Source organism: Anopheles arabiensis, chromosome 2 (assembly GCF_016920715.1).
Source record: "Anopheles arabiensis isolate DONGOLA chromosome 2, AaraD3, whole genome shotgun sequence".
Lineage (NCBI taxonomy): Eukaryota > Metazoa > Arthropoda > Insecta > Diptera > Culicidae > Anopheles > Anopheles arabiensis.
Genome location: NC_053517.1, coordinates 68,119,417 through 68,131,070, shown reverse-complemented (window position 1 = coordinate 68,131,070; position 11,654 = coordinate 68,119,417). Strand labels below are relative to the sequence as shown.

Here is an 11,654-nt window from a genome sequence, read left to right as displayed (position 1 = left end):
GTAAGATCGCTTATTTCTTCCATTGAAACCGTTATAGTTACAAATCGAGGAAAAATTTATCTGTTGCTTCAAGACGAATATTTCGACGAAGATCTACCGCCATCAGATTGTAGTGTTTGGCTTAACGAAGATATCATTTCTTACGTTATAAATAAATCTTCAAATACTACGGAAGAAGAGTGGTTGGACGAAACTGCTGATATTGAAGATAACGAAAGTGAAAATCGACAAAAAGATAAAGAAAACGAAGGTGAAAACGCTTCTGTAACACTATAGCAATTGATTTTAATACCGCAATCGAATCGCTAAATAATGTTATTTAGTTTTCTGAAAAGAAGCCGTTAATTTCTGGAAAACTGAAGAAGATTCACTCATAATTGTTAGAGGAAGAGTGGAAAAACATAAACTTTAAATAAATATTTTCTTAATTTAAGTATCATTTTGTGTTTGTTCTGATGTATTGCTGTTATGATAAATGCATTGTTATGATTTATGTACTGAAATATTGAAAATACTACCCACGACTAGATGAGATCATTGCATGCAAAGGTTGAAATATTGAACAGGACATCTAAGGATATGAGTACAAATCTTCAAAATTGCAGGTATCAACATTCAGTTCCATAGGACACTTATCAATTGAGTCCTTTTCTTTATATGATTTCAACTGTTCTATGTATAATACAATAAATACAATGTAATATTTCTTTTCTAAAATCCTTTTTACACTTCCGCTGCTACTGATGTGGATAAAGTGGGTTTATAACCCACAGCAGCGCAACGACTTGTAAATATTTTGCTAATTGAATCTTTTCAGCATTAAGTGCTTATATGGAGCATATAAAAAAGAGAAGATAAACGGCTAACAACTAACAACCATTCTACCTTGTTGCTAAAAATTCCGTTTCTATCCTGTTTTGTTTACAAATGTACAACTGTAAGCAAAGCAAACAGTCCACCAATCTTAACAGAAGTAAATGTCAAAAGTGCGGATTATCGAGCGTGCGGATTTAAAAGGTAATGATTACCGAGCGTATGCTGTACTATGATATCTAACACTCCTCCTCAACGCTGTGTCCTTATTTGCAATATTCAATATGAAAATACTAAACCACACAATTGTCTCAGAGTCTAGATGCGGATTCTCGATATTGGTTTCGTTAACATGTCAGTAGGCATTTCTTTAGTCGGACAATACACAATTTTTACTATGTCGAGTTTCTTCGAATGTTTCGCAAAGTGGTACCTAGTGTAGCATATCTGCTATACAGAACTTATTATAATAAACACTATCAGCTATAGACACATGGTAACAAATCACACTATTGTAACACATTTATAACACATTCAGCAAATCAGACCAGGTCAACAAACCCGAAGAGTTCAGGCCACACAATCCATGCAAAAACAACCGAAACTGTTGAACTGGAAGAGAAACGCAAAGTGGAAATACCGAGTGGACTGTTTTACCAAAAGAAAAGACGTGTGTTCGCTTGTACGCTTAATGCAGGAATGATCTTTATTCAGAGTTCAATTGTGTGTGTGGTGTGCAAAGTATGGCCCGCGTGGCACTCATTCTGTGTTGCCTGATAGGCACTTGTCGCATCAAACCGAGAAGTTCAACACTCCTCCTCAACACTGAATGGTTTTAATCCGATCGCTTCCTTAAGTTGTCGAAGTTTCACTGCTTGCAACGGTTTGGTAAGCAAATCAGCTTGCATGTGTTCGGTTGGGCAGTACTGCAGTTTCACGATGCCGTCCCGAACCATATCTTTCACGAAATTAAATTTCGTATCGGTGTGCTTTGTTTTACGTTCGGCTCGGTTTCCTTTAGTCAGCGCAATGCAACTTCGATTGTCTTCGTTAACCAGAACTGGACCATCCAGTTGCTCGCCAACATCCGCCATCAGTTTCAGGATCCACTTTACCTCTTGTAGACACTCGGCAAGGGAAACATATTCGGCCTCGGTGCTAGATAGTGACACACACTTCTGTTTATGACAGCCCCATCCGATGAGCCCGCCGCCGAACTTAAACACGAATCCCGAGTTGGATTTGCGGTCGCTCTCGTCGCCTGCCCAATCGGCGTCCACAAAACACTCCAGCTTTTGTTCGCCGCTTCCAAGGTACAAAACACTATCCAGTGTACCCTTGAGGTAACGTAGTATCAGTTTGGCCTCGTTCCAATCTGCATCTGATGGATCTTGCACTCTCCTGCCCAGAATGGCCGTAGCGATTGCAATATCGGGTCTGCTGGTCACTGCAGCGTACAAGAGAGCCCTTATGAGACTTTGATACGTTTTTGGCACCTCAAAAACACCTCACACCCTCCCAGACACATTGTAAATTAAAACCACATAAAAACACCTCACCGAGTAAAATACAAAACAAAAACAAGTAATTGTCACAACAAAAAACAGCCAACAGCCAAACCGAACCAATATATTTTATAGATAAATTAAACCAAGACCGATCACGGCGGATTAGATTCGTTCGGACTGCCAAGAGAGGACATTACACTTCCTAAAAATCTTCGAGTTTCCAGTAAGGGGAACCCCTTCGGAGTTTCTATGATCGCCTAATTTCGGGTTCAATCAGTCCGCTTTGAACAGTTCGCTCCACCTCGTCTCATGTCAGTAAAACTGACTACCCGCAACATAGTACTCGACGGCCCCCACGTACGTTCGATCACATTACACTAGTATTTGTTTATTTGTTCAAAAGTGTGATTCGTTCAATGTGTTTCGTTCGATTGCTATATTTCTCCGATTCTAACAACTGTAAACAGCTTTGTTTAGCTTCATACATTGTTGTGTCCGCACAACACAAACATGAGACGGTGTGTGTACGGCACAGATAGAATATATATTTAACAACTATCTTTGGTATATGTAATACATTAAACACACGCACGTAATGCGGGGAGAGGACGACTGGTCCTGCTCGCGCCGCGATCCTCACTGAGGACGTCACCGGATGACAGCCCTGCTGTCAACAGTGAGCCCTTAGGATGAGGCAGCGGTCTGTCCACAACATACATGATAATGGTTAAATGTTCTTCTCCAAGATTTTTCAACAACTTTTGTAGAAAAATTGCCTCTAGTGAGGCTTCTGTATATTTCTAGTGAGGATTTTGTATATTCTACAAACATATACAACAATTGTAGCCTTATTATGAAACGCAAACATCTTTTCAAACGTCAGATAAAGTTGCTTTTGGTATTACGATATTCCGTTTGTATTTCCACTTGGCTCAGAAAGACGTTTAAAATCGATATAGGCTTGCCGTGAAACGGAATGTCCAAAATTTGGATTACCAGAGTCAATATAAATGTTCCTCCTAGAGTGTTCCGTAACTACAGACTAATAAGAACTGACCTCACAAGACGTCCATACAGCGAGAACGTCCCTATGACTGCGATGGCCCGTAAATTTAATCAGTGTTGTGACAACTGCGTTTGTTTACGTTGGCGAAACCCCACAACTTTTATTGATCGTGCGAATTTATAGGGTTCTGCGACAAAGGTCGACGGAGGGATACAGTGCACTCCATTTGGAACGATGGTTGTGATGGCGGAGGGGAGAAAAGGGATAAATAGCCCCGAAATACGCGCCCTCGATCTCTTTGTACGCCACAACACCAGAAGAAAAGAATAAAAACTAAATTTGTGATTTTTCTTCCCAGTAAATATCTACATTTTCTCCTATTCTTTCGGTATTTCGCAACAATCAGTGTTACACTTTATTTGACTGGCACCAACCTACGAGATTCTGTTTATCCGTATTGCTTTTTTACACTGCGTTTAATCTGCTATTTGTGATAGTTATTTAAGTTCTAGTTTTATTTCAGTAATAAGGCCACTTGTTTGTCCAGTCAATTAAATACAATAAACAATTCAACCATTAAACAAACGAAAGCAAACATAACTCAAGCGACTTTCCGTCATTTGATTGCTACGGAAATTACTACCGCGAGTAGAAAATCGCATAAATCGTAAGTAAGAACGAAACGAATGAATTGGAATGTGTTCATAACAGACATAATACCTTTTTAACATTAGAACCGCCGAATCGCATTCGAGAACGGTATGTTATTCCGCTTGCCATCGTGACAACTCATTGAAATTTTCTGACTTTTATTTATTTTTAACGATCTTTCGAATCCACCTATAAATTTTTTTTTTTAAATCACACATGGTAATTTAAAAAAATCATTTTCAATCTAAAACCGCCAGATGGCACATTTATGTCCCATAAACAAAATTAATTGTTATGACTGGCCTCTCTGCTGTAAACGAGTGACGAGTGTGCTTTTGCAAGTCTGGCGTGGCAGCACTGGCGTGGCGTGTTTTCGTGACAAGGCATGTCAATACGAATAGAACAAGAAAAATGCGCGAAAGTATTCAACTACATACGTGCTTTACTACTTGCTTACACTCCACTGCAATTTTATTAGTAGCACTGGTTCGTTTGAGTGTCCCTATCCTCCGCTCTCCACCCAAAGCATCGACTACTGGCTAGTTCGTATTGGGATCCCCAGCACAATACTTGCAGGTCCAAACAAGTAGCCTACACGTTTCAATTGGTCCGGATTGCTTGGTCGCTGTGTATGCTCTCCCAACACCCGCGCAACTAGTTTGCCTGGTGCACTAAGGACATTGCAATTGTATGCAAGGTGCAATATTTATTTGTGCGCCATCTCAATATGACGCTCCAGCCTGGTTTACGATCCGGAGAGATTGTCGATGCTCTGAACAACAGTGATCAATCAGAAGGGGATACTCTGTCGGATACCTCAGATTGCGATTTTTTTATCAATTGGTATGCTCGTCTAGTGAATCATCCGAAAACAAGCATGAAGATTGTGTTCCAGAACAAGTATAGCACTCAGTTGAAGGCAAGTATCATACAACAGTAGTTTGGCTGGCAAACCACTTTTATAAACTTTTTCACACATATGCTATCAACAAAAAATATTTTATTTTATGTTTATTTCAGATAAACAATCTACATGCCAATGCCCTGGAAGAAAGCGTACCTCCGTCACAGGCATCGGTACTGGGCCTTCAAAAGAATTCCTTCATTTTTTAATATTCTGGATTTGGTGGGAATCAATGCTTGGGTCTTGTACAAAGAACTCACAAAAGAAAAGATATCAAGACGAGATTTTCTTTTCTAGCTAGGGAAGATCTTGCCGAAGAGTACGTTGAAAATAAGAGCGCCAACGCTAACTATCCTAGTACGAAAGAGTTTCGTACCTATGCGTTTCATGTGAGCCAGGTTCTGATGTAGCAACATAATATTTTGTCCTGATGCCAAGAAACCTAAAGATGTGTTATAGATGCTTGATATGATTAATCTAGGTGTTCCGTTTGCTTTTGAAAAAGCTTTGCCCTCTTCTTTTGGCCATTTATAACTGTATTGATATCAAATTTTTGTAATGGTTCTAGAGGGAGTCACAGACGCCCACGAAGAACAAAAGACTTGTTTCATTATCTTAAAAACTCTACTTATCACTCGATTGTTTAAATAATATATAGTTATAAGCCTAGATTTACTGTCGTTCAACTCTGTAAGGAATAATTATGAGCGTTTATCACTTAAAGCCCAATACTATTATATTAATGCAAAGAAAAATCCATGCTATGCGGTTGATATGATCGCAATTCGTTTTTTTTTTATTATTGATTGAGTTGTTTATAAAGATTGTAATGTGATGAGCGGACATACGGTACATACTGTACATCTAACAACGTCGCGGTAGGTCAGTTTTTACTGACATAAGCCGAGGTGGAATAATACATCGATCGAACCGACTTTTCAGCACTTGATCGTCCAGGCGATCATAGAAACCTTTAGGAGGTTTCCCTTACTGGAAACGTTGGAGTTTAGAAGCCTTACCTTGGGTAGGGGGACATAACTAAACTCTTGAAATAAGTTGGAAGGCGAAGTATTAGGAAGCGTAACGTCCCATCTTGGCAGTCCGAACGAATCTGACTTGCCACGGTCGGAATTGGTTTTATTTATACTCAATAAGTTTCGTACATTTGGTTTTGGAATGTGTTTTTGTCCTAATTAAAGGTTATTGATATGAGGTGCAATTTATACATTGTATTGGAGTGAGGTGTCTGTCATTATGTGCCTATGCTGCGTTTTTAGTGTTTTTACGAAGGTTCTGAAGAGTATAAACTGTTCTAGCTAAAGAACGGGTGCGTTCGTCGATCTTTGCCTACACTGCGCTTTTAGCAATAAGTTGCTATGCGTTCTCTGTTTGTCCACTTTGCTGCAGAAACGCTTGAATTGCTTATGTTGCGCGTTTCGATTGTTTTCGATAAATGTGTCTCAATCGTTTTTCTATGGACGGTATGGTCTGGGTATGTTGCTATGGTGTGGATTGATTTGCTGATGTAATATAATGAATGTGTTGCAATAGTGTGATTTGGCTTTCCGAAGTGTGTTACAATGAGTCTATAGTTGATAGTGTGGTTTACAATAAGTTTTGTTTAGCAGATATGCTACAAGATTTATTATTCTTATTTATGAAGTTAATTAATTATTTTGCCACAAGAAACCCTTAGCAAATAATAAACATGTCTAAATATGTACACATAACGAATGGGACAAAATTATCCCTTATGGCAGTTTTAGTCAGGTTGAAAAGTCCGGCGGTTCTAGTGTGAAGCAATGTTTAATATTCGATTTTCAGGGAAAATGCTGAAGGACGTACTACTAGAGTACAATATGAAAAAATGGTCGATATGATGGAAATTGCTCGAAACATCGCCAGAGCATTGTTTTAAGGCGATCAAACCCGATTCTGGACTAATTTGGCAGAAAATCTAAATGCACTAGGGCCGCCAATGAGACCCTCTGCCACATGGAAGCGTGTATGGTTTGACTACAAGTGTGCTGTAAAGAAAAAATGCGGCTTAACAACAATTCCATTCATGCAACTGGTGGTGGGCGGCACTTAAGCCTCTGAATGAGTTGGAAGAGAGAGTTTCAAACCTCACCTACTTAAATTCAACAATAGTGGGCAATACGAGCAAATCACATGGCTACCATCCACCGCCAGCAGAGATAAATAATAACCAGAGCACCGCCAATCACTACAACAAAACCACCCAACGAGCATTGTTTACCTTAATGGGGCTGGTTTGAGCGGCTGTCCCATACCCAAGTAGCAGAGCCGAAGTTTTTCAGAGATTTTTCTGTGTGCCAAAGCGAGATGCCCTGTCTTCTCTCTCTAGAGTTTGGACAGCAAACCGCCGCGCGTGTAGAGGTGTGTGCGTGTGACGAAAAACGATGGATGAAAAACGCGAGGAGCGGGGTCTGAAGTCTTTCGTTGGTCACTCACACATGCATCAACCGTTGGATTGCGTTGAACCGAATCTACACATCTCTCTCGTTCCTCCATGATTTTTTCTGCTATCGCACTCATCAGGGTGTTAGGCATCCTCAGTCTGTCCAGAACTTTCGTTGTGCAATGATGTGCGATTTCTTGTGTCCCCTACTTTCGTTGTTTACGTTTTGCGCAGTGTTGCTTCTTCTTCCATTGTGTAATGATTTATCCTAGCTAACTTGTTGAGGTAAGTTTCTTGATCTCATATGTGCTTCAATGTACTAATTCAACTAATGCTTATCGTCTTCAAAGTTACAGGTGCATTTGCCATTCATCAACGCCTACCTGTTGGCATCATCAACAATCTTCGAAGTGGGTGACGGAAAGAAATTGTTTTCCAGTTTTAAAATATTAAGGTAAGTGTTGCTCTCATCATATACGTAAAACTATCCAAAGTAATACGTACTACATACATTAATTATTGGTTCATTTTTATTGACAGCGTTCAGCACAACTCGACCACATAACAACGCACTGGATTACGGTAAGAACCTGTCGAAACGCGCGCAGCCCCCGGGCGCGGTAGGAGAAAGGAATAACGAGAGGAGGAAAAACTAAAGCCAGCGCGCAGCTCTGATGGTACCCCGGACGCGGTAAGAAGAAAAAAGATCGAGAGGAGGAAGAACGGTAAATTTGGAAGGGGGAGACCGTTCTGCCGTCTCCACAGTGTGAGTATGCCAAAGCACGTGTTGGAAGGGAGAGAAAAAGTGTGGAATGAACCGCATGCGAATGTGTGCATACAGCAAAAGTAAACATGTGTGCCTCATCATTTCTATAAGCAATCCGAAAAGGGGGTGGAGCAAACACATTGGTATGCGTGAGGAGAATCGGAGCGTTATAGTATGTGTGAACGCGATCGTTCGGGTGGAATGTGTCTATGTATGCGTGAAACCACATTTACACTTCTTCTGCAAGTGGGTACGTAAGTGGGTCCATATGTGTACGACACGATCCCATACAAAACTTCGGCTTTTGCGGACTGGGTAGATGCAACTCACGGACGGTATATTGGTGGTAGTGCGATGGTCTGCGAGCGAGAGCGCTCCATGCGAATGGATGGCTGCCAATCGGCATGTTGTGAGAGCAAGCATGTTTCTCATTTAGGCAGCGGTCAGAACTTCGCCGCATGCGATTTTGCCGCAAGCTTTTGTATGGAATGTGAAGTTTATGACAGCCGCTGCAGTTCGGTTTGAGCCTTCGATGGGTAAGCACCGCTTCTTTTGTGCTCCCGAATAATCTCTCATAAAACCGGTTTTCATTTTGTCGCGCGCGTTTCTCTGCCTCTTCTTCGATCATGTCGGGGGAGGGGGAGAAACACGCGAAGCGTGGAAGAAACAATTGCAGTGATAGTGGATCGGACTCGGGCATGTCGAAACGCTCCGTGCGGCGGATATGCCTAACTGCCGATAACGATGCATTGGCACAAAGGCTGAATAATGAAAACAATAGCATCAACGATACCAGCTCCTCCGACACCATGGAACAGGAGGATATTTCCCAGGAATTTACTATAGTAAATCGAAAGAAAGGCTCCGCTCGTCGTCGGTCTACTCGAAAAACATCCGCCGGTCCGTCGGCTAACCCACCCGCAGCATCTGCCACACCGCTGGCAGGTCGAAAAGTAAATCCGACTTCCGAGTCGAATTTCAAGCCGCCACCGATTGTGGTTAAAACAATACCTGTTGCTGAACTTCGTCCGGAGCTTCAGTCACGAGGATTCACGCCCCAATTCCGACTCAGCGGCATTGGCACATCCATTGTCACTCGCTCCAGGTCTGAATACGATGGCGTAGTAAAATACTTGCAAGAGCGAAAAGCGGAATTCTTCAGCCACGATGCGAAACAAGACCGCCCGTTCAAGGCTGTGCTACGCGGGCTTCCAGAAATGGACATCCCCGAAATAGTGGAGGAACTTCAGGGACGCTACCAACTCGAAGTTTTGGAGGCCTTCGAAATTAAACGGCGCATCGATACAATACACTCCAGATTGTATCTAGTACACTTCAAACGTGGGACCTGCTCCCTGAAAAAACTAGAGGCGGTTCGAACCATACAGCAAGTCATCATAAGGTGGGAGGCGTATCGTGGTGGTAAAAAGGGTCCAACGCAATGCCATCGTTGCCAAGACTTCGGCCATGGTACGCGACACTGCAACATCCAACCACGTTGCGCTCGTTGCGCGGGTCAACACATCACCGAAGCTTGTCCAACCAAGGACCAAAATGAGGCGTTGAAATGCTCGAACTGCTCGGGTCCTCATGGGGCTGATCATCCAACCTGCCCCCGCCGAGCAAAATATGTAGAAGTTAGGCAACAGGCCTCACGTCGACGCGCAAAACACCAACATCTGCCGAACCCGGATCATCGACAGATCCCTCCGAGGCCGTTAATAACAGCTCCACCGATGGTACGTCCTCCCCCCGCAACATCGACCCATACTGCTCCACAACCCAGCAGTTCAGTAATGCAGACAAACCGCACTGCTTCAATTGAACCAAATACCCCACCCGGCTTCATCACCCTTGCCCAGCGCTTGGAAAATGCTCGGAACGCCCCAGACACACCAACACCAGTTTTTGAAGCGAATCTTTTTTCCATGCAGGAACTTTTTAGCATCTTCATAAAGATGATGTCGAAACTTCGACTATGCCCCAACAAGGCAGAACAACTCGCCGTTATCGGAGAACACAGTCTGTAAGGACTAAAAGAATACCGCTTGAAGATTTTCTACATATACACCGTATCGATATTGCACTAATTGTTGAAACACACTTAAAACCCGATATCAACTTTTACATCAGTAACTATTTCATTTATCGGTATGATCGCACTTGTACTAGAGGAGGTGGAGTAGCCATAACAGTCCGTCACGGTATTCACCATATGCTGCTCCCGCGATTCGATACTACTATTATCGAATCATTGGGGATTCAAGTTTCGACATGCTCGGGTTCAGTTTGTTTTCTGGCAATCTACTGCCCTAAACAGTGCACCAACATCACAGCACAGGCTTTCCGAAGAGACCTTAATGTACTGACGCACCTCAATATGCGGACCATCGTTGGTGGCGATATTAACGCTCGACATACCCTGTGGAACAACATTCGTAGCAACTCTAATGGGAGAATCTTAGCCGACATCGCACAGCACGGAAACTTTCTCATTGATTATCCTGATCAACCAACATATATCCCTTCTCGGGGGGCTCCCAGCACATTAGATTTGTATCTTACGAACACAGTGATAATGAAACCATGCACCATTGATGAACTTAACTCAGACCATTTTCCTGTGTATACTGAGTTAAGTGCTGAACCGAACAGAGCCCCACCAGCAAAACGCAGGAACTACCATAAAGCCAATTGGGCCAGATTTGGAACCATGGTTGATCGAAGCATATCGTCGACAGAAGTACTCCTTACACCAGAATCCATAGATTCAGCCATTAAAATGTTGCAGGACTCCATTAATACTGCAGTAGTCGAATGCGTTCCCGAGGTGCGTATTAAGGGGGAAATTGTCACCTTAGACGAACATACCCAAGACTTAATCAAGCATCGTAACACACTCAGGCGCCAATACCAGAGAAGCGGTGATCAGCTGTTAAAGCGACAAGCGGCTAATCTCTCACGCATCATCTCAGATCGCGTAGCAGAAATTCGCAACACTAACTTTGCAAGCAAAGTTGGACAGCTTCCACCCCACACGCCAGCCTTTTGGAAAATGGCGAAAATTCTAAAAGACAAACCCCGGCCGATTCCTCCATTAAAGAGCAACTTACCAGCGCAAGTAGTCATTACGCCCATCGAAAAGTCCAATGCACTTGCTAATCAATTTGCTGAGGCACATCGCCTTGGTCTTACAATGACTAGCCCTCACGACGTAGAAGTGTCAACGACCAACAGCACAGTTGACAACGCACCTTCAACTCTACCACCCGAAGAGCGCATCACCGTCGCGGAGGTTGAAAGTACCATCAAATGTCTTCAAAACATGAAGGCCCCAGGCTTTGATGGAATCTTCAATATTTGCATCAAACATCTGCAAAATCGAGCTATAAGTTTACTTGTTGCGATTTTTAATAGCTGCCTCTCACTCAACATCTTCCCGCAAGCCTGGAAGAGCGCAAAGGTGATCCCAATCCTGAAGCCCGGAAAGGATCCCACCCTTCCATCCAGCTATCGTCCAATAAGCTTGCTAAGCGCCTTCAGCAAACTGTTCGAAAAAATAAAATATTGTCGACTAAGAAGTT

The 11,654-nt window shown here is 42.5% G+C and overlaps 1 protein-coding gene across 1 annotated transcript; it reads right to left on the bottom strand.

The window, feature by feature from the left end:
• Positions 1-1,619: 1,619 nt before the first annotated feature.
• Positions 1,620-2,341, bottom strand: LOC120893742 (secreted RxLR effector protein 161-like). The gene is made up of 2 exons (XM_040295818.1): positions 2,326-2,341; positions 1,620-2,260 (listed from the first exon to the last, which is right to left on the bottom strand). Exons 1-2 carry the CDS (start codon positions 2,339-2,341, stop codon positions 1,620-1,622), a joined length of 657 nt encoding a protein of 218 aa, XP_040151752.1.
• Between the last annotated feature and the right edge of the window lie 9,313 nt (positions 2,342-11,654).